General features: G+C 42.1%; 1 protein-coding gene and 1 pseudogene across 3 annotated transcripts; one reads left to right on the top strand and one right to left on the bottom strand.

Moving 5' to 3' along the window:
- Positions 1-20: 20 nt before the first annotated feature.
- LOC110308638 lies at positions 21-1,312 on the top strand (annotated as a pseudogene). Its single transcript, XR_002379585.2, has one exon. The product of XR_002379585.2 is annotated as a rab GDP dissociation inhibitor beta pseudogene (transcript).
- A 14,055-nt stretch (positions 1,313-15,367) lies between these two features.
- Positions 15,368-22,329, bottom strand: Zscan12 (zinc finger and SCAN domain containing 12). 2 transcript variants are annotated; one of them, XM_029468668.1, is made up of 4 exons: positions 22,282-22,329; positions 21,115-21,586; positions 18,424-18,565; positions 15,368-16,633 (listed from the first exon to the last, which is right to left on the bottom strand). In XM_029468668.1, exons 2-4 carry the CDS (start codon positions 21,514-21,516, stop codon positions 15,678-15,680), a joined length of 1,500 nt encoding a protein of 499 aa, XP_029324528.1. In that variant the 5' UTR covers positions 21,517-21,586; positions 22,282-22,329; the 3' UTR covers positions 15,368-15,677. The 2 variants fall into 2 exon arrangements, with proteins under 2 accessions (XP_029324528.1, XP_021036716.1); XM_021181057.2 differs by having other exon boundaries at positions 21,991-22,305.
- Positions 22,330-24,364: the final 2,035 nt, after the last annotated feature.

Below are 24,364 nucleotides of genomic sequence, written 5' to 3'. Positions count from 1 at the left end.
CTCCACCCCCCATCCCCGCCATGAATGAGGAATACGACATAATTGTGCTGGGCACCGGCCTGACGGAATGTATCCTGTCGGGGATAATGTCAGTAAATGGAAAGAAGGTTCTTCATATGGATCAGAATCCATACTATGGAGGAGAAAGTGCATCTATAACACGCTGGAAGATTTATACAAAGATTTAAATTACCAGGACAAACGCCAGCATCAATGGGGAGAGGAAGAGACTGGAATGTTGACTTAATTCCCAAGTTCCTTATGGCCAATGGTCAGTTGGTGAAGATGCTGCTTTTCACAGAGGTCACTGGTTACATGGACTTCAAAGTGATTGAGGGAAGCTTTGTCTACAAGCGAGGAAAAATCTACATGGTTCCTTCCACTGAAGCAGAAGCCCTGCATCTAGCTTAATGGGACTGTTTGAGAAATGCTGCTTCAGGAAGTTCCTGGTTTATGTTGCCAACTTTGATGAAAAAGATCCTAGAACTTTCGAGGGTGTTGATCCTAAGAAGACCTCCATGAGAGATGTGTATAAGAAGTTTGATTTGGGCCAAGATGTTATAGACTTTACTGGCCATTCTCTTGCACTGTACAGAACTGATGACTACTTAGATCAGCTGTGTTGTGAAACCATTAATAGAATTAAACTTTACAGCGAGTCTTTGGGAAGATATGGTAAAAGCCCATACCTCTATCAGCTTTATGGTCTTAGAGAATTGCTGCAAGGATTTGCAAGGTTAAGTGCTATATATGGAGGTACCTACATGTTGAATAAACCAATTGAAGAAATCATTGTGCAAAATGGAAAAGTGGTTGGCATAATATCTGAAGGAGAGATTGCTCGCTGTAAACAGCTCATCTGTGATCCCAGCTATGTAAAAGATCGGGTTGAACAAGTGGGCCAGGTAACCAGAGTGATCTGTATCCTTAGCCACCCTATCAAGAACACCAACGATGCTAACTCCTGCCAGATCACCATTCCACAGGACCAAGTCAACCGCAAGTCAGATATCTATGTTTGCATGATCTTCTTTGCACATAATATGGCAGCACAGGGCAAGTATATTGCCATTGTAAGTACAACCGTGGAGACCAAGGAACCAGAGAAAGAAATCAGACTGGCTTTGGAGCTCTTGGAACAAACTGAACAGGAATTTGTCAGCATCAGTGACCTCTTTGTACCTAAAGATTTGGAAACAGATAGTCAGATCTTCATTTCTCCCACCTATGATGCTACCACACACTTTGAGACAACCTGTGATGATGAACCCTGAGGGGAGAGATTTGATGAAGACATCCCATTTAGGGCTGAGTATTCCAAGCCAAGGTCACCCTGCATATTGCCTGGCTGTGGGTCTCTGTATTTGTTCCCATCTGCTGGGGAAGAAAGCTTCTCTGATGATGGCTGAGCAAGGCACAGATGTATGAGTATGGCAGAATGTCAATAGGAATCATTCTATTGCTATGTTCTTTTAGTAGAACAGTTCTGCTGCTGTTGGTTTTACTCTAGGTCTCTGAGCTATTTAGTATCAGGTTCTTGGTGACCCAAGCAGCATTAGGTATGGGTCCTATCTCATGAAAGGGGTCATAAATCAAGTCAGATATTGGTTGGTTACTCCCACAAGCTTTGTTCCACTATCTTTGTTTGGGTTTCATTGTTGTGAAGAGATATGATGGCCAAGGCAACTCTTTTAAAGAAAAATATTGGGGCTGGCTTACTGTTTCAGAGGTTTAGTTCATTATCACCATGGTGGGAAGCATGGCAGTGCCCAGGCAGAAATGGTACTGGAGAAGGAGCTGAGGGTTCTACCTCTTGATGCACAGGCAGCAAGGAGGAGTCTGTATACACACTGGGTGTAGCTTAAGGATATATAAGACCTCAAAATCCAACTCCCCAGTGACACATGTCCTCCAACAAGGCCACACCTTCTAATAGTGCTACTCTCTATGCTCTAATCATTCAAACATACGAATCTGTTGATGCCATACCTATTCAAACCATCACAACCATCATTGCACTGCATATTTTGTAAAACACTCTTATAGATGGAAGGGTTCATAGCTGGGCTGATATTTACCTTTGTCGTTTGGTAGGGTGTAAAGTACTTTCTAGTGCCCCAACCTGCAGGGATAATCAGCAGGGACCTAGAGCAGGGGAGAGAGAATGAGAGGGACAAGAGACACAAAGAATGAGAGCAAGACAGTTGCCTGATCAAGCTCTGAAAAACTTTATTCAGGGGTGGCAATATAAGCATAAGAAAAAGGAAGCTTCGAGGGAAGGGGCTTTCTGAAGGTCAGGTGGCAATCTTCAGCTCCTGGAACCAACGGTCACAGTGCCCTCTTCACCCACAAATATTCTTCCTATTTTGACCACAAATGTTCTCTCAGGGCTGTTTATGTGAGCTAGAAGTTTTCCACAAGGCCGTGACTGAGACCATGGCTCCCGGCATTCTAGTACTATGAACTAGTCCATACGAGGGATGGCTCTAGGTAGGCCACTTCTCCATGTACAATGAATTGTGTAAGAATCCTCTTCAGCAATAAGGCCTTAACCATAAGTTTGTATGATCAATAACCTTGGAAATAGCTTGGGTTACTTGGGGGTTCCCATGGGGCCCCTTTGACTAATAACTCAATTAGATGTAATCTATTTTTAGCATTGAAAGCTTCATTTGGTGACAGAAGATGACCAATTGGGGCTCTGTCTTCCCCATTATTTGGCCATTTATTTAGATCATATTATATGTGTGTGTGTATGTATGTATGTATTATAAAAAGGTTCTACTGTATTGGGCTTCTATAGGACCCCTCAAACGATCCTTTGCTGTCCCTCCCCATATTCTCTCCCTTATCCTTTTTCCCCTCCCCCCCCCCCCCTTTGATTCTCCCATTCCAGTCCCTCTACCTCATCCATCCATAACTATCAATTTTATTTCCCCTTCCTAGTGAGATTCCCCTATAGTCTCTCACTCTCTACCTAACCTCTGTAGTTACATAGGTTGTAAATTGCTTATCTATGATTTAACAGCCAATATCCATGTATAAGTAGATAGACGCCACTTCTCTTTCTGGGTCTGATTTATCTCACTCAGTTTGATTTTTTTTCTAGCTCCACCCATTTACCTGAGAATTTCATTTCACTTTTAGTGAATGAGTAATATTCCTTTGTATAAATGTAAGAGAGTTTATATGGCTTATAATTCCAGAGGGAGAGCCTGTAATGGTGGGAAAGGCATGGTAGGAGGCAGCTGGAGCAAGAAGCTGAGAGATCACATCTTCAAACACATTCACGAAACAGAGAGTTAACTGTAACTGAGGCAGGGCTATACACTCTCGAAGTCTGCCTCCAGTGTTGTACTTCCTCCAGCAAGGCTCCACCTTCTAGAGGTTCCACACCCTTCCTAAACAGTACATGGTGGAGGTTTGAATGTGATGTTCCCCATAGCAATGCATCTAATAATTGCTCCTCATTTAGGAGCTATCTGGGGAGTGTCAGGATGTATGGCTATGCTGGAAATAGCATGTTGCTGTATATTGGCAGATGAGAGTTTAAAGCCATGGACTATTCTGTTCACTTGATTCCTGCTTGTGGTTCAGCTCCATCACTATGCCTGGTGCTTGCTGCCACAGCTCTCTACCATGATGGTAATGGACTCTTAGCCTTCTGAGCTGTAAGTCTAAAAGAAACTCTTCCTAGGTTATGCTTGCCTTGGCTATGGTGATTTATAACAGTAATAGAAAAGTAACTCCACCAACTGAGGACCAAAGTGTCCGAATACCTGAACCTCTGGGCAACATTTCTCATTCAAATGGTTACAGTGACTTTAATACTGAAATCAAGGTCCAACATCTACAACCTTTCAATGCAGCCTCAATGCCACTAACTCTTTTTTTTTCTTTTTTAAAGATTTATTTATTATTATATGAGTACACTGTAGCTATCTTCAGACACACCAGAAGAGGGAGTCAGATCTTGTTACAGAGGGTTGTGAGCCACCATGTGGTTGCTGGGATTTGAACTCATGACCTCCGGAAGAGCACTCAGCGCTCTTAACAGATGAGCTATCTCACCAGCCCACCACTAACTCTTAAGTGAATTCCTGACTGGATTGGAACTACTAAGGCACCCAACTTCTTAGACTGGGAGCTGGTTTTTTTTTTTTTTTTTTTTTTTTTTTTCTAAATTTTTTTTTTTTTTTTTTTTTTTTTTTTACCTCCCCAGTGTATAAATCATTATTTAATTATCCAGCCTCTTACTGTGTAAGCCAGTCTTTTTATAATTCTCACCCTCTTTTCCTCCCTTTCTTTCTCCCTCCCTCCCTCTTACCCTTAGAGAATTTAATGTACTGTAAGAAAGGGACTCAAGATTTAAGGTTTTACTCTAGGGTAACTTTCAACCCAGAGAAGGTCTATTTCCTTATGACTTAATATCAGCATTTCTCTTATAAATGTGATGCCAAACATGGGGCAGTAGTATCACAATGCTCTTTTGGAAAAAAAGATGCAGACAGATAGGAGAGGTCTATGACAGTTCCCTGGGATTTGGTAGAACATAATCTTGGCTAACTGGTGGGAAAAAGGAAGAAGTCCTTTCCTTTGGTTGTACCATATTTCATTGGTAGTTTACAGGATATGAAAAAAAGTCTCCTTGATCCAATAGTATGTTTTTCTGCTTGGAGGTTAACTCACCAACAGTATAATTAATTCAGTTCTCTAACATCTTAATTTTCAATATGTTTGTTGAAACTATGTGGTTGTTTTGTTTTGTTTTGAGACAGGATCTGCTATAAAGCCTAAGCTGGTCTTGAATTTGTAATCCACCAGTCTCAGCCTCCCAAGTGCAATGACAGGCATACATCACATCTGGCTTCCTATTTAAAGGGAATATTAGTACAAATCTGTGCTTGTTGGTATGGGTGTGATCCTGTTGCCTTGGATCTCTGTCTTCTGACCTAGTTTCAGCCACTTTAAGGGTAAGAGCTGTGTAGGACCACCACCTCACAGGACTCCTGATCTGCTCTGTCTACATTCCTGCTCAGGGCACAACAACATCATCTGACAGTTGCTGTTTAATGCAGTGATTGCACAAATCTCTCTTCTCTCCCCTCTCCCCCTCTCATGTGAACTCAGTTGATAAGTCGTTAGGAAAAAACTTGCAAAGAGGAAGATTTCAGGCAACCTTGTGACAGTGCATAGGAGGTGAAATGTATGAATGAATGATTCCAAAAATGACAACTTGTCGGGCATACACTCTGCCGTGAAGGATGTGTTTACAGCTTTTGTTTATATCTAAATAACTTGTTAACAGTTATCTGGTAAATTCTTTTACACTTTAGATACAAGCATTCAGACATGGTTCACAAATACTTATCATTTCATTCTTTGTGCTACCTAATGTTTATTGTGCCATTGGTCATTTTGTTTATTGATACAGGAACTTATAGAGATTAGAATTTTCTAATACAAATATTCAGTGTTCTATTGTCTCTCCCAGCAAAAGTTTCAGAGATGAAGAGATGCATTAGTAGTTAAGACTTCAAGGGACCTGAGTTCAATTCGTAGCACCCACATAAGGTAGCTCATTACTATGTGTAATTCTAAATCCAGAGAACCTGACACCTTCCTCTGGCCTCTCCAGAAAACTACACTGACACACATATAACTTAAACACACACACACAACTTAAAAATAGTGAAAAATTAATTTAGATAGCATTTTGTGTGGGGGTATATATGCATGTGTGCCACAGCACATATGAGCAGAAGCCAGAGGGCAACTTGAGGAATTCAAGTATTTTCTTCTACTGTATGGGTTCAAGTATTCAAAATTAGGTGTCAGGCCTGATGGCAAATGTTTTTTATCCACTGAGCAATCCTGCTGACTACCCCCACCCCAAGCAGTCTTTAACCTTGCCTTACATATTGCAATCCATTGAGTTTTACGTTTGTTTAGGAATAGTTTTCCTGTGAGAGGCTTTTTCATTGACTCAGGCATTATTTAGACGTAGTCTTCTTAGCTTATAAATATGCATGAGTTTCCCATTTTATTTCTGTAGTCTTGTTTCACTGTAATCAACTGTGATTTCAATTCCTGTTTTGCTTGGTTTTTTGGTTTATTATATGGTTCAACATACAGCACCTCTTTGTTACTCTTTCCTATATATTTCCTGGAAGGTTAATAGCATTCTTTACTTCTGTTATGATCTTACTTCTTTGAACATACACCATGACCAAGGCAACTCTTATAAAAACAACATTTAGTTGGGGCTGACTTACAGGTTCAGAGGGTCAGTCCAGTTTCATCAAGGCGGGAGCATGGCAGTGTCCAGGCAGGCACGGTGCAGACTGAGCTGAGAGTTTTAGATCTTCATCTGAAGGCTGCTAGCAGAATACTGGCTTCCAAGCAGATAAGATGAGGGTCTTATAGCCCACACCCACAGTGACACACCTACTCCAATAGTGCCACTCCCTGGGCCGAGCATATATAAACCATCACAGTATCATGGCTCATTTTCTGTCCAGCTGGTCTGTTAATTACTGAGATTGGTATATAGAGGAAGTCTGCTGAAATGGAGTAGTGAAATATCCAAATATTGTCACAGTCAGGATACTTTTTAGAGCACTGGGGATTGAATCTAGGGTCTTGTGTATTTTAGGCAAGTATTCTACCACTGAGCTACACCCTAGCTACCCTAGTCCTAAATACTTTTTTAAATCAAGGAGAAAGCAAAGCAAAACAAAACAAAACAAAACAAAACAAAACAAAACAAAACAAAACAAAAACAACCCGAAACTGGATGTGGTAGCTCCTGCCTGTAATCCTAGCACTCAGGAAGCAGATTCAGGAGGGTTCAGGTTTCAAGGGCATCCTCAATTCTGCACCATGTTGGCAGCCAGCACATGGTTCTTACAATCCTTTCCCAAAAACAACAACAACAAAACAAACAAAGAGACTGGAGAGAAAGCTCCCTGGTTAAAAGCACTTGCTGTTCTTGCACAGGTTTCGTAACTCCGGTTCCAGAGGAACTGTTGTCCTCTTCTGATCTCCGTGGGAACCAGACACACAAGGGGTACACATACACACATGCAGATTCACACATGTATGCATAAAGTTAAATAAATACATCTTGTTATAAAAGACAAACAAAAACAGGCTCTCAAAAATGTATCCTAAAAATTTTTCTGGGAGTATTTAAAATATTTGAAACAAAAGTCTTGGCGGGCGGGGGGGGGGGGGGCGACTCAAATTGAGACTTTTTAGAATTGTAAAAATAGGAGACTGGAGAAACCTTGGCACTTGAGTTTTTGCTGCTCTTACAGAGGACCTAAGTTCAATTCCCAGCACCCACATTAAGAGGTACACAACTCTGGGACATTGGGCTATGCACAGACAGTCTGGTTTCCAGTCTGCCTGGTTTCCAGTTGAGAGCTGAACTCGGGACCCAGTGGTGATAATTCACCTACATGGGACAGTAGGCATTCCTTCATGCTCCTGGAACTCTGGCTCCTGTCAAAATTACCGCCCCTCAGCCCCCACAAGAGAAGCATGGTTAGCAGCCATGTAGACAATGTCCCAAGCTTCTGACCTTCAGGCTAAACTGCTCCTCAAAGATAACAGCATACCATAAGAGGAACTGTTTGGCCCCTCTTCACTTTTTTGTTCTTACTCCCCTTACTCTCCTCTTTCCACTCCTCTCCTCTCACTCTCCCTCTCTAGCCTTTCCTCTCCCTCTCCCTCTCCCTCTCCCTCTCCCTCTCCCTCTCCCTCTCCCTCTCCCTCTCCCTCTCCCTCCCTCTCTCCCTCTCTCCGTCTTCTCTCCTCTTGGCCATGGCCGGTCTCTCTCTCTCTCTCTCTGTCTCTCTCTCTCTCTCTCTCTCTCTCTCTTTCCACCTTTTCTCTTTCTCCCTGCCTTTCTACAATAAAGCTGTAAAACCATAACCCCAGGACTACTGGTTGTCGCCCCAGGGCCCCCGGTTGGGGGCTGCTCCTTGTTCAACCCCCATCGAGTGGGGTCAGTGGCTTAGATGCCCAGCCGGGGCCAAGTGGAAAGCGTCTGGCAGCCCTCCCGTGTCCATCTGCCCAGAGCATAGGAGGTACTCTGGCCGGGCATGGGCTATCCTCCCTCCCCCTCTTTCCCCTGGCCCCATTAGTTCCCACACACAACCACCTGTAATTCCAGCTATCAACTTCAAGGAATCTACTACCCTCTTCTGGTCTCTATGGGTACCCAAATATACATGTACATTTACTCACGCACGTAAACACGTCCCCACCCCCACTTTAAAAATCATTCATATTAAAAATACAGTAGCCAAACCAGAAGAGATGGCTTGCAGAGGACTAGGAATTAGTTTCCAGCACTCACAGGGCAGTTTGTAAACAACTTATAATTCAAGTTCCAGGGGATCAGATGCTTGTTTATGATTTCTACAGCATCAGCACACATGTGGCTGCAGAGATACACATGTAGGCAAACGTTTATATGCATAAAACATTTTTAAATATAGTAACTGGGTTAATTCCGCTGTAAGATCTGGAACTCCCAGCTTATGTAGCACTTCTATGATCTGCACCAATACTACAGGATGAATGTGGCAAAACAAAACTCTCAACCCACTCATGTTTTTTGGAGTCTCCCATCTGCCTTCTTCCCTCCAACTTTCAGAATTTCCTTGTTTTACATCAAACCATTAGGGCATCTGGCTGTACTAGTACAGAAATGTGTCTGTTTCATGTTGTCAAGAGCTGGCTGGCTGTGCACCATTTCTACTGTGGAATACGTATGACATATCTGATTCCTGAGATATTTACTTAATACGTGAATAGATAATTTACTCTGGCTGCTGAAATGATATGAATTCAATAAGGTGGTCAGTAAGTCCTTGCTGGGGTCATATAATTGCTGATAAGAATGACTGGATTTTTATATATTTTCCTAATCAATAAAGTAGCAGGATAGTTATTAAATAATCATAATATTGTAGACCCAGTATTTCAAAGATGCTTCCTATGTAGCCTAGGCTACCCTTAAATTCACACAACTCTCCTGCATATGAGATTATAGGTCTAAGCTACCACATAAAAGAGTTTTTAATGTGGAAAAAATGCAAACTAGTATGTTTAAAGATACACATGCTTTGTAGATTAGCCAATTACCATAATGATGAGAAACTAGAAACTTAAAAAAGATTTATTTTACTTTATCCATACAGAGAATGTACACACTGCAAAGACACACTAGAATTCTAGCAGAGGGCATACAATCTCCCCCAAACCAAGTTACAAACAGGCTGTTGTGAGCCTCCATATGGGTACCAGTTTTCTGCAAGAGCAAGAAGTGCTCTTAAGCACTGAGAGCTGTTCTGTGGCGGGTCGTCATTTGGATATGGAAAGTTCGATTCTGAGGTACTATGTGTGCAACATTTCTTGTTCCATCATCATCGTCCTGAAATAAGGGCAATGACATGGGACCTGGCTGCTAGAGTCTATTACTGTCTAATGGTTAGTAAAGCCTCAGAGACAGACTATAACCTCTCCTATAAATGTCCTACCTTAGACAATCTCACATAAGTGACAGTGAAAAGAATGGTAGAAATAAGCTGATGGCAGCAACTTTTGTTTAAAGAACACAAGGAGCGGGAGTGGAGCTCAGCGCTAGGCACCTGCATAACATCCATGCAAGCATGTTCCATGAATTTAGTCATGGAGGTCGGTCCTATCACATTGTGCTAACCAATGAATGGACAAAGGTGCCAACGGGTTCATCTGCTCACATAACTGTTCAGTAGATTCTTTGTCCTGTGTCTACAACCCAATGCTAGGTGAATCACATCACGTCTCCCAAATAAACCCAACTTTCCTTTTACCAAAGAAGGAAGCCAGACATTTTTCTCAACTGTTCTAGTATCCTGAGACTTCAAGCACCATCCTTCCCCTGGCAGCTTTTTTTTTTTTTCAGATACACAAAAAAAATCATAGTGTGTATAAAAAATTCCCCTGCAATCAAAGGAAAAGTGGAGGTTCCAAATGATGCTCTTACAAGGTAAGCTAATGAAAGTTATAGATAACACAGAACATTCACAAATATGTACTCTTTGTATAACATATATATTAGATATAGCATTATATCTATTAGATATAATTAGATATTAATCTTAACTAAATATATTTAATATATTGCTTATTTATTAATGTATTATATATGATATTGTATATTAATAATTATACACACACACACACACACACACGCACGCAAGGAGACCCTAGCAATCATCCTGAGAAACATCTGGAAGAGATAAAACAGTACACCGGGCTTTTGGAGGAGCTGTAGCATAGGAACTTCCCAGTAGAGTTAATGGAGCAGCCTCTGGCCTGAGAGGTAAAACCAGAGCAGATGAAAATGTTCTTTTCAGTGCTGGGAACAAATCCAAGACGAGCAAGCAACTTCTGCCTCCCAAGACTAGAGGCCGTTTTATGAACACATACTTTTATCTCCCTGTTTTGAGATGGAAGTCATATTGATCAGGCTAGTCTTACAATACTGAGTTCCAATGAGCCTCATGCCTCAGCCTCCTGGGTGCTGGAGTCACAGTGATGCACCATGTGTCCCCTTTCCGGTAAGTGCTACGCTATAAAATAATTTCAGAAAGAATCCTCACAACAGACACGCTTAGTTAATTAACATCATCTGCGGACATCTCTCTAAAGAGGACATGTATTGAAAACACAATGCTTTTTTTTTTTTTTTTAATGATAGAAAGGCAGAGTCTGAATCGCGGTTCTAGGCTAAAGGCTGGTCCTTAAATGAGATCTCACCTTTGAGGAAGAATGTTTTCTGTAAATCTTCATTGTCCAGATCACCAATCGGGCTGTTCATGGGACACTGCCCAAATCACACAAGATTTACTATGGTAGATGATACCATAATATTGAGGGGTTTAGATGGACCTGTGTCTGCGCTTTCCCATTAAGACTAAAAGGAATTAAAAATGACGAGAGACAATTATTCAGGGTCCTGAATACTACTGCAACTCATGGTTTGTCCAACTGAAATAAGCATCGTGTGTAGGAGCTTAAAAATATATGCTCTGGAACACAGCTGCTTGTGTTCAAACATGACCCTACCGTGTACTGTGTGGCTTTGAGTAGGTAGAATTCAATCTCAGCCCACGTTTAAGCTTACTTCTTTCCACTGCTTTAGAGGCTCAGCTCTGCCAAGCAGTCCATGTACTCTACCATAAAATGTCTTAATATGAATTATTATAAAAAAAGAAAAATCAAAAACTTGGAGCAGTTACTTCTACCAGACTGATGAATTACCGCCTGCACTACTTACACCTTGGCCTCACGCTGTTCCTCTTCCGTTCCTCTCTGCTTCCTGCTGTGCATTTAAAAATCTGCACAAAGATGCAAAGGGAATCAGGCACCATGCCTCTTATCTGTAATCCTAGCAATTAGAAGGCTGAGGTAGGAGGGCTGTCAAAAATCAGAGAACACCCTGGGCTACATAATTAATAGGTTTCTCCTCCGACGCAATATGCCAGTTCAAGCCTAATCAAAGTATAAAGGCAGGTTTATTGAGAGGCAGCTCTCAGTCGCATTCACTGATCAATGAAGTCACTCATCGCATAAAGCAAGGGGGTTTTATAGGTCTCGGGCGCCGGGTGATGACGTTAGCTGGGCGTGTGCCAGAATATGATTAAAACAAAAACAAACAACAACAAAAACCCTGAGCCCCGGGTGGGCACTCTTGGGTGGGTTGCTGCAGAGACATGACATGGTTGGTTCGAGTTTTCTCCTTGCAGGTGGGATTGGGGGAGAAAGAGCAGATGGGGTTTATTAGCCTGTGCAGGGGGTGACAGGGGTTCCAACCAAACAATAGCTACAAAAACATGTCCTGGTCACTTCAAGGCATTTTCTGTGCTGTGTGGCAGCACCTGAATCACACACCTCTAATCTGTCATATCCTCCACTTGGCCCTGACTCTGGGTTGCCAATATGGCTTTACCTAGCCACATTCCACTGTGTCTTCGTTCTGAACAATGCTTGATCTCTTTTGATACATATGTGGAAATTTCATGCCCCTCCTTTGGGGATACTGTGTATTCTTAAGCGCAAGAAGCCAGAACAAAGCTCTCACAGTTAAGTTACCAACTATATCTCATGGTGTAACGTATTCCATTGTTCTGGTCTTTGCTCAAGGTCTGTACACAAAATATTTAGGAGTTATGTTGAATAATGTGCAGAAAAGAAACTGGAAGAACATTTGTATGGCGACAGCATATGGTAAGCAAAGCAAGAAATGGTGAAGACTCGGGAGTTGAAAAAGCATTTCTAAGAGACACATTTCAGCAAGCAAGGCAGCTTTGCTACTATGATGTTTGTTTCTGTAGCACATCTGTGAATTCTGAGTAGAAGAGTACTGCCAGTATTAACCTGCTAAGGAAGATATTCTCTTTGAGTTTCCATGGGATTAGCAGGAGGCAGGGTGAGCTCAAGTAGAGAATAGGCTCCACACTTACAGGTCTCTGGCTTCCTCTGAGATCCCGAGTGCCAGTTAAAAATGCAGGTTTTGCTAAGCCCAGTTGTTCTTCTTGTGCAGCCCTGATGTTCATGTTAGGGAAGACCTGAAGCAGTAAACAGTTTTAGCTTTTAGTACTGGAGATTTAATGTGAAGCCTGATACACACTTAGAAAATACTTCAACACTGAGCTATTTTCAATCCTTTTCTTTCTTTTAAACTTTTTTTTTCTTCATGAGACAAGTTCTAAGTCACCCAGGTTGGCCTTAAACTTTCTTTCTGAATGAGTCTCCTCAGTAGCTCCACCAGGTCCAGCTGAGTTATTTCTCAACAGCTCATCTGCTTCGAGATGCCTGAGAACAGAATGTTTTTCAAATCGAGAAAAGGCTGGTGAGATGTCTTAGCTGGTAAAGATCCTGGCTGCCAAGCCTGATAGCCTGAGCTTGATCCCAAGGCAGAAGTTCAAACGCTGCCAAGTTGTCCTTATTCCCACACATATGCCATGCATCACCCAAAAACACACAGGACAAAAAATCTTTAAAAATGTCACACTAGCTTCAACACCAAAAGCCAATGTGGCACACAAGAAGCATAAATCATAAAACTAAACCCATTATCATTTCTATGGGAGAATGTATTCCCTCAAACAGGAACTCAATTCACAACCTAGTGATGCTACTGTGTTAGACGCACTGGGGAGATGGAAGTGTTATTTTAACCAGGGGGGAGACCTAATAAAGAGTGGGATAATAATTCTCTTTTCTCCTTTGCCCTATGTATGACCTGAAATCCACCGACTAGCTGGACAGAGGGTTAAGAGTGGACTGCAGTTGTGCTGAGATTAAGTTTTAAACAGCAAGTTTGTGTGGCAAGGTAAGAAAGAGGAAAATAATGAGCTATCTTAATAGTCATTAAAAAATGATCCAGGAGGAAGTGGTGGTGGTGAGATGGTTCAGTAGATAAGAGCACCAACTGCTCTTCCAAAGGTCCTGAGTTCAAATCTCAGCAACCACATGGTGGTTCACAACCATTTGTAATGAGATCTGACTCCCTCTTCTGGAGAGTCTGAAGACAGCAACAGTGTAATTACATATGGTAAGTAAATAAATCATTAAAAAAAAAAAAAAAAAAGATCCAGGAGCCACGTTTCATGTGGCCCAACCACTCACTAATTAAATCACCATAGGCTCTCAACCAAAACAGTTGTTCTGACTCAACACCACAAGGGTGGTGAGTGGCAGCCTCCTACTGGAGAGCAGCAACATCTTTTAGGCACTCAGTAAAGTATGTGAACTAAAAGGCTACACCGAATCTCAACAGAACTAGGACACAAAGACCTTAAGATATGTGTGTGTGTGTGTGGGGGGGGGTGGTGTTGTTTGTTTTTACAATTTATTTTTATGTTCATTGACGTTCTACCTGGATACATGTCTGTGTAGGGTATCAGAGCCCTGGAACTAGAGTTATGGACAGTCTGAGCTGCCGTGTGGGTGCTAGGAAATGAACCCACATCCTCAGAATGAGCAGCCAGTGCTCTTAACTACCACTGAGCCATCTCTCCCGCCCGTTCCCCAGCCATAAAATACGTAAGACTCGAAAGAATGGAAAGACCACACCAAAATTCTAGTGTTTGGCCCTAATGGTGTTCAGCTTGTGGAGCTGGGGACAAATGTTGTAGGAATCTGGTTCCTGTTCATCAAGAGTCACAATGACACCTCGGACATATTGAGCATGTTGAGTGGGACAGGAACACTTACTTAGAGACAGGTTTTTACTGTGTAATCAAGGCTGGCAAGACATCCAGTCTTGGTCTTCTGAAAGGCTGGGACTACAATACTTCCATGACCAGGTAAACCTTCAAAGGTTTGAGATTGAACCCAGGACCTCATTTAGTGCACACAGACATTTTAAATACACAACACCACAGGTGATGTTGACGTTTGCCCATGTTGGGATATAGTGGATGTCACAGACTGGATTGGAAGCCAGATACAAGAACTTGGTTTCTGGTCTTCCTCCCTGTGGTATAACAGCTGTCATCTGCACTATTTATGTGTAGGAGTGGTTTGCCTGCATGTACGTACACACTTGTCCCTCATGCCTACAGATCAGGAGGAGGAATCAGATGCCCTAGACCAGAGTTATAGATGGCTTTGAGCCATCACCATGTGGGTGACAGAAACCAAACCCGGGTTATCTACAAGAGCAACAAGTGCTCTTAACTGCTGAGCCATCTCTCCAGCCTCCTGCTTTCTTTTTCTTTAGGTTTCATGTAGCTCAGGCAGGCCTTGAACTCCTAATCCTCCTGCTTCAGCATCTTGAGATATGCTGTGATAAACAAGTATGAAAGACCATATCGTTTCTACAATACATGTGTACTTAGAGGTATTTTAGAGACAAATGAGGAGAGTGCTCTGTCAGTGCACCACAAGCATTGGCTAGCATTCCTAGACCATCCTCCTACTCTGTCCTCAAGCTATTTCCATCTAATGCCCATCAGCTAAACACTTAAAACAACTCTCTAGTAGGCTGGCTTCCAACTACCTGCACTCTTGCTTCTGCTCACCTGTTTCACCAAAAGTGTTCTCCCTTTTCTCTTCCAGGTCTACCCACCAAACCCTTATTTTCAATAAAAATAATTTCAGAAATCTTTCCTGAGCAGGTGTACAAGGAGTCGGTCCTTCAAAAATATTTTCTACTACTTTAATTCTAAAACACGCTGAGCATCAATTCCACTGCCCTTCTCTTTAACTATGGTAGACTTCCACATCTCTGGCTAAGTTGTAAATGTTCTAAGAAATCTGGAGTTAGACTTTCTCCACAGCCACACACAAAGGACAGGATACAGAGGGAGCTCATCAAATATTTATGGTCTGGTAGCAGCAAAGGCTGAAATGTCACCACAAAGCATTACAAATACAATGCTCTTCATCAGCCAGTGAGGTAGCTTCCCTGTAGTCATCACAGACTACTTGCGCTTTCATGACCAGTCTGATGATGAGTAAGAGCTGAGTTCTATGTGAACAATTCCCCACACCCATTACACTTTTAGGGACCACTTCTATAATGAATTCGCTAGTGCTCAGTAAGCTCTGACTCCTGTCTGAAGGTCTTGCCACATTCATCACACTTGTAGGGCCTTCCCAGTGTGGGTTCCCTAATGTTCTGTGAGTTCTGACATCTGAATAAAGGCCTTCCCGCCCTCAGCACATTTATACGGTCTCTCTCCGGTATGAATTTGTTCGTGTTCTAGAAGACTTATTTTTTGAATAAATGCTTTTCCACAAACACTGCACTTGTAGGGCTTCTCCCTGGTGTGGTTCCTCTGCTGCTGAGTAGGACCACTTTGAGTGAAGGGTTTCTCCTTGTGATGGGTTTCCTGATGGGTAGCAAGAGATGAGTTATAAACAAAAGCTTTCCCACAGTCATTGCATTCGTAGGGTTTTGCTCCAGTGTGAACTCCTTGATGCTGAGAAAGTGTGGAACGGCGATTAAAACTTTTATTACACTGAAGACACTGATAAGGTCTGTTTCTTCTGTGGCTCTTGAGATGGTGAAAGAGGCCTGCTTTCTGGCAAAAGGCTTTGCCACATTCGTTACAGTGGTAGTGCTTTTCTCCCGAGTGAAGTCTCTGGTGTTGGTTAAGCGCTGACCACTGGCCAAAAGCCCTGCCACATTCGTTACATTTATACGGTTTCTCTCCAGTGTGGACCACCTTGTGTCGAATAAGAACAGTCCTCCATCGGAAAGTTTTCCCACATAATTCACATCTGTAGGGCCTGTCTCCAGTGTGGACTCTCTTGTGCTCTATGAGGCGCGAGTGCTGAGTAAAGCTCTTTCCACACTCATCACATCCGTGCACTTTTCTCCCTGGACAGATGCTCTGGTGTTTAGTGTGGTCTGAGTTCTCAGAAGAATTCACACCATTTTCATTATGCAGAGGCTGGCTGTCTTCACGGGGAACACTGGAAGACTCTTCTCCAGGGCCGCGAGCTTCTTCACACTCAAGTGCATCCTTTGCTAATCTGCTAGTTGCATTCTGCTCTGCTTCCATTCCTTCCCAGACGCCTTGCTTTGGAGTTACGTTCCTGGGCTCATTGCCAGTCTCAACACCTGAAACGACAAAAAGCAGCCTGCATGTTACCTACTCCCCAGGGAGTAAATGGAAGCTTATGATCAGTAACATAAAAGTATTCAGATGAAAATTACATAAGATCTCAGAGTTTCTACTACAAACTACAAAACTACATTAGGATACAAGATGAAACAAATACATAATGCACCCCCAAAATGAATAAAGAGATAGTAAAGCAAGAGAAAACTGGGCAGAGGGGAACTATATGATTTTCAAGAAAGGAAACATGCAATGCTTATCACAAGAGAGATACTACTCCATCGCCAGGCAAAAATGAGCTAAATAGCACATATAGTTTTTTAATTCCTTTATTATTCTGTTTGAGTATGCACATGTCATGGCACATGGTTGGAAATCTGAGGACAACTTTTAGAAGTTTATTTTCTCCTACTGTGGATTCTGGAGATAAATTCAGGTTGACGGCTTTGTATAGCACAGACTTTAACATGCTGAGCCATCTTGCCAGCATAAGGTATAATTTTTCACTCACTGTATTTACCTAATTAGTTTGGTACTACACTGTACTCACAAAATGGACATCTCAAATTGCTGGTGTGAATTTATCCAAATTGTTACTGGAAAGGAATTTCACAATAACTACTAACATTCTCCAGCACATAACTCTCGGCAGGTGCAGATAGGAATTTATGCTGTGCTTAGTTATTGCAGCACTATGTGTTATAAGAAAATGCCAAAGAGAAGTGTCATCAGGAGCAGCTGGCTAACCTTCCTTGTCCTTTTGTCTATTCTTTTTTCTAAAGATTGACTGATTGATTGATTGATTTACATGAGCACACAGCCACTCTCTTCAGACACACCAGAAGAGGGCATCAGATCCCATTACAGATGGTTGTGAGCCACCATGTGATTGCTGCAAACTGAATTCAGGACCTCTGGAAGAGCAGTCAGTGCTCTTAACCACAGAGCCATCTCGCCAGCCTCTTGTCTATACTTTTTAATGCTAAGCAGCTGTTAAGAAATAGAAGGGACAAAAGTCTACCATCTTAGTGTGAAGGAAAAGAAAAGGTTTACTTAAAAAAAAAAATCTCTAGAAGAACACATGAAAAAATTTAAAAAGTGACAATATACTTCAGAGTTGGGGGTGGGGAGAATAGATGAATTAAATGGCACAGAAGTTCTTCACTGGATAACTTTTATAAATCCTTCTTTTAAACCATAGACCAGTTTACCTATTAAAAAATTAAAAACCAGAGTTAGAAGAAATGAGGAAGACAGTGAGTCCCCACCTGGTCACCACCTTTACCATTACAGCCATGTTCATTGTACTGTCCTTCAGTCAGGTAAATATTTCTTTTTTCTCAGACTAACTAGGAAGCTGCAGACATCATGTAAAAACTTATTTACTAAAAGAACTATTTCTGTCCAAGTGGAAGACAAAAATACTGTTTATTAGATCAAAGTCTACAAGTAGCAGAGAGGTCAGAATAAGGGGTTATAACTATCAGAAGAATGAAATTAAGTAAACCTACACAACATAAAGCCAGAATTTAGAAAACTGCTCGTTTTGTAAGAACAAGGGGCTGTGGATGCACCTTAGAGAGATACAGTGCTTTTCTAGCATGCATGAGGTTCTGGGTTTAAAGAAAGAAGGGGGTGGGGTGGGGGTGGATGACTAAAGGGTGACAAACCACATGCATGTCAACACGTGAGCATCAGATTTCTGGACAGCCCTCCCACTTTTAACAAGAAGCAGCAGGAAGCACCCAACAAGCCCTGGGGTCCTATCACCGTGTTTCCCCTTCCTTACCTTGCTCCTCCTGGGCTTCACGGTCTGCAAATTCACACCCAGGCTTGGCTTTGACAAACTGAAGGGACACACTGGGTTTCTGCTCTGCTGCCAAAGGCTTCGCCTCCTGAAACGTTGCTTGTTCTTCAGTTTGGACTGAGGCCTGGGGGAAATGGGAGAAGCACTCTAAGAGCAGCAAACAAGAAAGAGTACAGGGTTCACAGAGTCTCCTGCCTGCTCAAGCCCGGATGACTTTTTTCACAGCAATCAGCGTGTCTCAATCACACTCATTTTTCAAGGTCATTTGAAAATGTCACCCAATCCAGGGAACCTTCTTTACCCTGATACTGCTAAATTTTGTTGCTTTCCTGTTATTTTTACATCTTTGCCTAGTGCTCAAAAAATGGAGATGGGAAAGAGGTGAAAGGAGAGATGGAAAGAAAGCAGAGAGGAGGAAAAAGGAATTCTGGAGGAAGGAGCTGAAGAACAGCTCAGTAGGTAAGAACATTTGCTGCTCTTCTAGGATATAGGGTTTCCAGCATCCCCACTGGGAGATTTACAACTGACTGCATCCCTAGTTAATAGGTATAGCTTCCTAAATTGATTTCCATTAACTCAACTTTTGACCTACAGGTCTCACCACCATGTAGAATTTACCCAATATAACAACCAGAGTGATTATTTTAAAATTTACTTTATATTTCTCTTCTGCTCAAAGCTAGACACTGACTTTCCATTTGCCAAAAAGTAATATCTCTATAATGGTCTCTAAGTCTGTATATAAGATCTTTAATTCTTTCATCTTCTCTACAAATTCACCTCTACCCTGTACATACTGGCAACACTTAAGGCCTGTGATGTGACCTGTCTGTTGAATGGTGTGACCCTCACTACTTTACTACCCCTTTCTCTGTGCTTTTGATATCAACATCTGACATCTTTTTTCCTCTCTCTCTTCTCAGTAGACTAGAATCTACAGAATAGCTTGTATATGATGTTCACTGGTGCATTCAAACAAAGCCCCTGCAGAATGGCCACCTACAGCCGTTAACTCTGTCAAGAATGATATTATCAGTTCTTTTACATGTAACTGTGAATTCATTGACCGTTTTAAACTTTTTAGCTCCTTTTCTCTCTCCCTTTTACTTTATACCTGGATGCCAGATTGCACTTCTTTTATTTCACAGGTTCATCCTCTTTGTACTGTGATGTCCCAAGTTTAGCTCTTCTCACATGCTCACGGCAAATGCATTTATTGGTGTCTGAAGCTAGCTTGTTTGATGTGACGTGTAGAATCATCCCTGTGCTCATCACTTATAACAACCAAATCTCTCTAATAAACTGACAAGCGGCCTCTTTGGCTCTGAATTACCATTGGTTGAAAACCAGCCTTGTCACAGTTAAGACAACGATAAAAAGGGTTATAAATGATTCTTTCTTCTGCCTCTTTTATATAATTTTTTATAGCTTAGACTATAGAGAAAAGATTTAGAGCTTTTTGTACTAGAAGAAAATTCAAACTGAGGGGTTTATGGTCAATGTCATAAACTGTATCTCCACTTTCTTACTCAAAAGTTCTCGTTTCCAACACAAATGGGCTTTCTATCCCTCAAGCATGTATTCCCCACATGGACCCTCCCATCTAACTCTCCATTCTGCTCCCATATCTCACTCATTCAGGATAGTGACCTCCACCTCCACCTTTTAACTGTTTACTTCAGAAATCAGGGCAGTGGATATATGTTGGATGACTTTTCCTGGGGAAATGTGAGCAAGCTTATTTTCACTCCAGATAGGGCACTGACCAACCAAATAAAGATCCCAGCTAAGTCTAGCTTGGCCAACCAAGAGTTCCTTGAGCTTGCTTATAGCACAGGTGAAAGGTTTCTTAAGACACCAGGGTGGCAAGTCCCACCCTAGCACTGGTAAAGAATTCATCAAATTCACACCACTGAAGTCTTGCTGTCCACCAACAGATCTGGAGAAAAAGGGATTAACAGCGGGTATCCTCCACCAATGTTTCTACTTGGGAGTATTAACAGCCCCATAACCGTGTACATAGCTATCACTGCACCGTGGGTTAAACACAGGACCTTGCACATACTAAGCAAGTCCTCTAGCACTGAAACATATCCCCAATTCTTGTTACTTTTTGAACAGGGTCTTGCAATATAGCTCATATTGTTCTCAAACTCCAATCTATGTGCTTCCGTTACCTGAGTGCTAGTTGACAGGCATGTGCTCCTACCCAGCTCAACACCCATTTCTCAATTATTTGTTTATATTACATAATAGTCTTTACAAGAGGCTGTTTCACACCCTATTACCACCATCTAATACCTTCTTCTTCTTCTAGTATCTTCACTCGTAGTATATGCCTTGTGTGTCTGAACTAAGCATCAGATCGAACTTTGTAGCTTAGCACGGAAATAAAACAACCCCATGATGGAAAGGAATAATTAAACTAAGACCAGACAGGAGTGGACGTGCATACCTGTAATCTCAGCACCAAGGATATGAGACAAGAAGATTACAAGCCCAAGGCTAGGATGTACAACATACAAGTTCAACTCTAAATTCCCATGACACTAAAGTCCCCTTTGGATCCAACTAAATGTCAATATGCTTTGTAAAATAGTGGTATACTTCACTTTGGCCTACAAATTCAGTCGCGCTTAGGAAAGAGGACCCCCCCCCCTTTTTTTTTCTTACCCGGTATCCTAGTTCATCAAGCTCTCTCTCTAAATCCTCCAGCACAGTCACCACCTCCTCCACACTCTCCGGATTCTGCTCCTGCACCCAGGCCTGCAGCTCCCCTGGCAGGATGATCAGGAACTGCTCCAGCACCAGCAGCTCCAGGATCTGCTCCTTGCTGTTCAAATCCGGCCGCAGCCACTGTCTGCAGAGCTCGCGGAGCCGGCTCAGAGCCTCCCGGGGTCCAGATGTTTCCTGGTAGCAAAACTGTCTGAAGTATTTTCGGAAGACGTCTCTGTTATAAGTGTTCTTTTGTGGGTTCCTATCTTGTCTGGTGGTATACTTACACTCTTCCTCCATTTTTATTTCCAAAAGTCCATCCTGGTTCTTACAGATCTTGGTATCACTAGTAGATGCCATCGTAGCTATATAAAAGATATATCAGTCTTTCAAGTAATAACTCCTTGGTAAATTTTCTTACCCAGTGGACCTAAGGAATAAGTAAATCATCGTTACTAACAGGAACTACAATAAGCAAATACCGCCTATTCTAAGAGTTAAGTGCGAGAGTTGAAAAGCTGCCCTCTGGTTAATCTACTGTGTTGACTGGATTGTACATGGACTTTCACAAAAATAGACAAAAGTGAAAAAGATGTCAAATCGTTTCAGGACTTCAGGGAGTAAAGCTTGGGAAGAAACTTACCTCCACTTACTCCTAAAGTAAACCACAACTAACTGAAATAAACAAAAAATTTTGGAATGAGCAGATAGCATTGGGACAGGGCAAACGCTGCCTGGTGTGTGGGAAGTTCAACTAACAGTACCACCAAAAATAACGGAGAGTACAAGAGTACGGTACGCCTGCCTTGCTGCTTTTGAATTTTCTCTGCGTACCTGGCACAAATCATATATACACAGTACAGTCTCCCGAACTGGCTTTAGTCACTCATAAAGGTTAGAAGTTGGGGACGTTGCTCTGCTTTTCTCCTGCCCCTCCAGTTCTGTGACTCTAACAAGTTCTGCAGCGTGCCTAGGTCCGGGCCAGCTCCGCGCCCCAGGCGGACCCATAGGCAGCCGCAGCGCAGCCCGGGTGGCCTTTCCCCCACGTTCCAAACATCTTTCTAAGGCCGGGAGTCTAGGTAACAGGGAGCACCCTCCCCCAGCCTGGAGCAAGAGCTCGCTCACCGCGTCGCTCCTGCGCAGGGAAGGGAATTCAGCCCTCCCAGGAACCGGAAGTCATCGTGGACTCCTACAAAGGCCGGAAGCGGCGGAGCCCAGTTGCTCCCAGAGCCACTCTAGGGAGCCACGGAGTTCCACTCAGTGGTTTGTCCTTACGCCGGCAAAAGAAGTTGGGATTTTCTGTCTAAGCATAGTGAGCCTGCCCGTCCTTGTCTGGTTTCGCGTTTGTGTTTCAGTATCTCTGAGATTAGTGATGTCTCAAAGAGACATTCTTCTGGTCAATGGAGAAAATGTATTAAAAGGATAATTTAGTAAGTTAACATGATATTATGAACACTAAAATCAGCCTTCATAAGTACGAGTGTGAATGAAAAGACCACAGCTACAAAAGTAACAGCAAAAATACTCAAAGCTCAAGAGATGTGCCACATTTACTTGGGGATAACTTTAAAACACTCTTTAAAAGCCAAATATGAACATAAATAGGAGGCAATAAGCTTTCTTGGGTAGAAAAACTCAACAAAGCAGTCAGTACTAATTAAATATGTTTGCAACTATGGTATCCCAATAAACACAACCATTTTTCTAGAATTAAAAAAAAAAGTTTGTTTGTTTGTTTCTTTTAATTTAAAAGGAGAGTCCAAAGAAAAAGCCCTGAAAAAGAATAGTGGTTAATGCTCTTATCATGTACCAGAACATTCAGTGTTCTGGAAGTGAAAACAAAACAACAACAACAACAACAACAAATCTCACCCTGTTCTTAGCTAATGTACATGTCGAGGATAACCAAAAACCAAGCACAAGCTCTCAAAGATAGTAGTAATTTATTATCGAGCAAAATATATGTAGAGTGTGGCTTAGGACATTGATTTAGATAACCAGAACAAAAGAAAGTAGTAAATCAAGACAACTTTAAAAAAACAATTAGTGGAAGTGTAAGGTAGGTGGTGTCTTAGTCAGGGTTTCTATTCCTACACAAACACCATGACCAAGAAGCCAGTTGGGTAGGAAAGGGTTTATTCAGCTTACACTTCCATACTGCTGTTCATCACTAAAGGAAGTCTGGACTAGAACTCAAGCAGATCAGGAAGCAGGAGCTGATGCAGAAGCCTTGGAGGGATGTTCATTACTGGCTTGCTTCCCCTGGCTTGCTCAGCCTGCTCTCTTATAGAACCCAAAACTACCAGCCCAGGGATGGCATCACCCACAAGGGGCCCTTCCCCCTTTATCACTAATTGAGAAAATGCCTTACAGCTGGATCTCATGGAGGCATTTCTCAACTGATACTCCTTTCTCTGTGATAACTTCATCCTGTGTCAAGTTGGCACACAAAGCCAGCCACTACAGGTGGGTTATAGCTATCTGAAAAAGTCTTAGCCTTTTGATTGGTGGAACCAAGTGATCTGTTAGTACATTTCAAAGGGATTTACCTAAATAGCAGAAGGACATTAAGACACATGGGTGGGCAATGAATGGTTGTAAAGAGCTAAATGTAACAAAAGACAATTTGTCTCTGGACCTACAACTTTAAAACTCTACACAACTGCCTAAGTTCTAATCATTCAATCAAGTCTTGTAGATCTAACACAAATGTGGCTGCTTTCTTCCCTTAGGAACATCAATTCACACAAGGTAGATATTAGCAGGCCTAGATGGTATTAGGAATAGATGCCCCCCCCTTCCCCTCATAATCAAGAACTGAAACAGCAAGACTCTGGTTACTGGTCAAAAGAATAATATTTAAGTCACATTTCTGCAGCTATGAATATAACATTGTTAATAAATGACTATGTAAACTTTATCAGATAACTAGCCAGAGACTTTCTGGTAAAGAAGAAAGATACAACTTTGTCCCTTCATAAGACTTGGTCCAGATGAGTCTGTCATTTACCTGAATGGGAAAACATGCCTCGGAGAAAGGGGTGTCAGTTCTAGAGACTTTATAAATAGCTTTCCTACTGTATAGGTTAACACAGTGGTCTCTTTAGCATGCCCACTCTCACCTCTTATGACTGTGTTATCCTCTATGATAGGCTTAGATTTTTCAAAACCTATTTTAATAAGTATTCCTAAACCCTTTAACCTCCCT

This window comes from Mus caroli, chromosome 13 (genome assembly GCF_900094665.2).
Source record: "Mus caroli chromosome 13, CAROLI_EIJ_v1.1, whole genome shotgun sequence".
In the NCBI taxonomy this organism is placed as follows: domain Eukaryota; kingdom Metazoa; phylum Chordata; class Mammalia; order Rodentia; family Muridae; genus Mus; species Mus caroli.
This window is presented reverse-complemented; position numbering and strand designations above follow the sequence as displayed.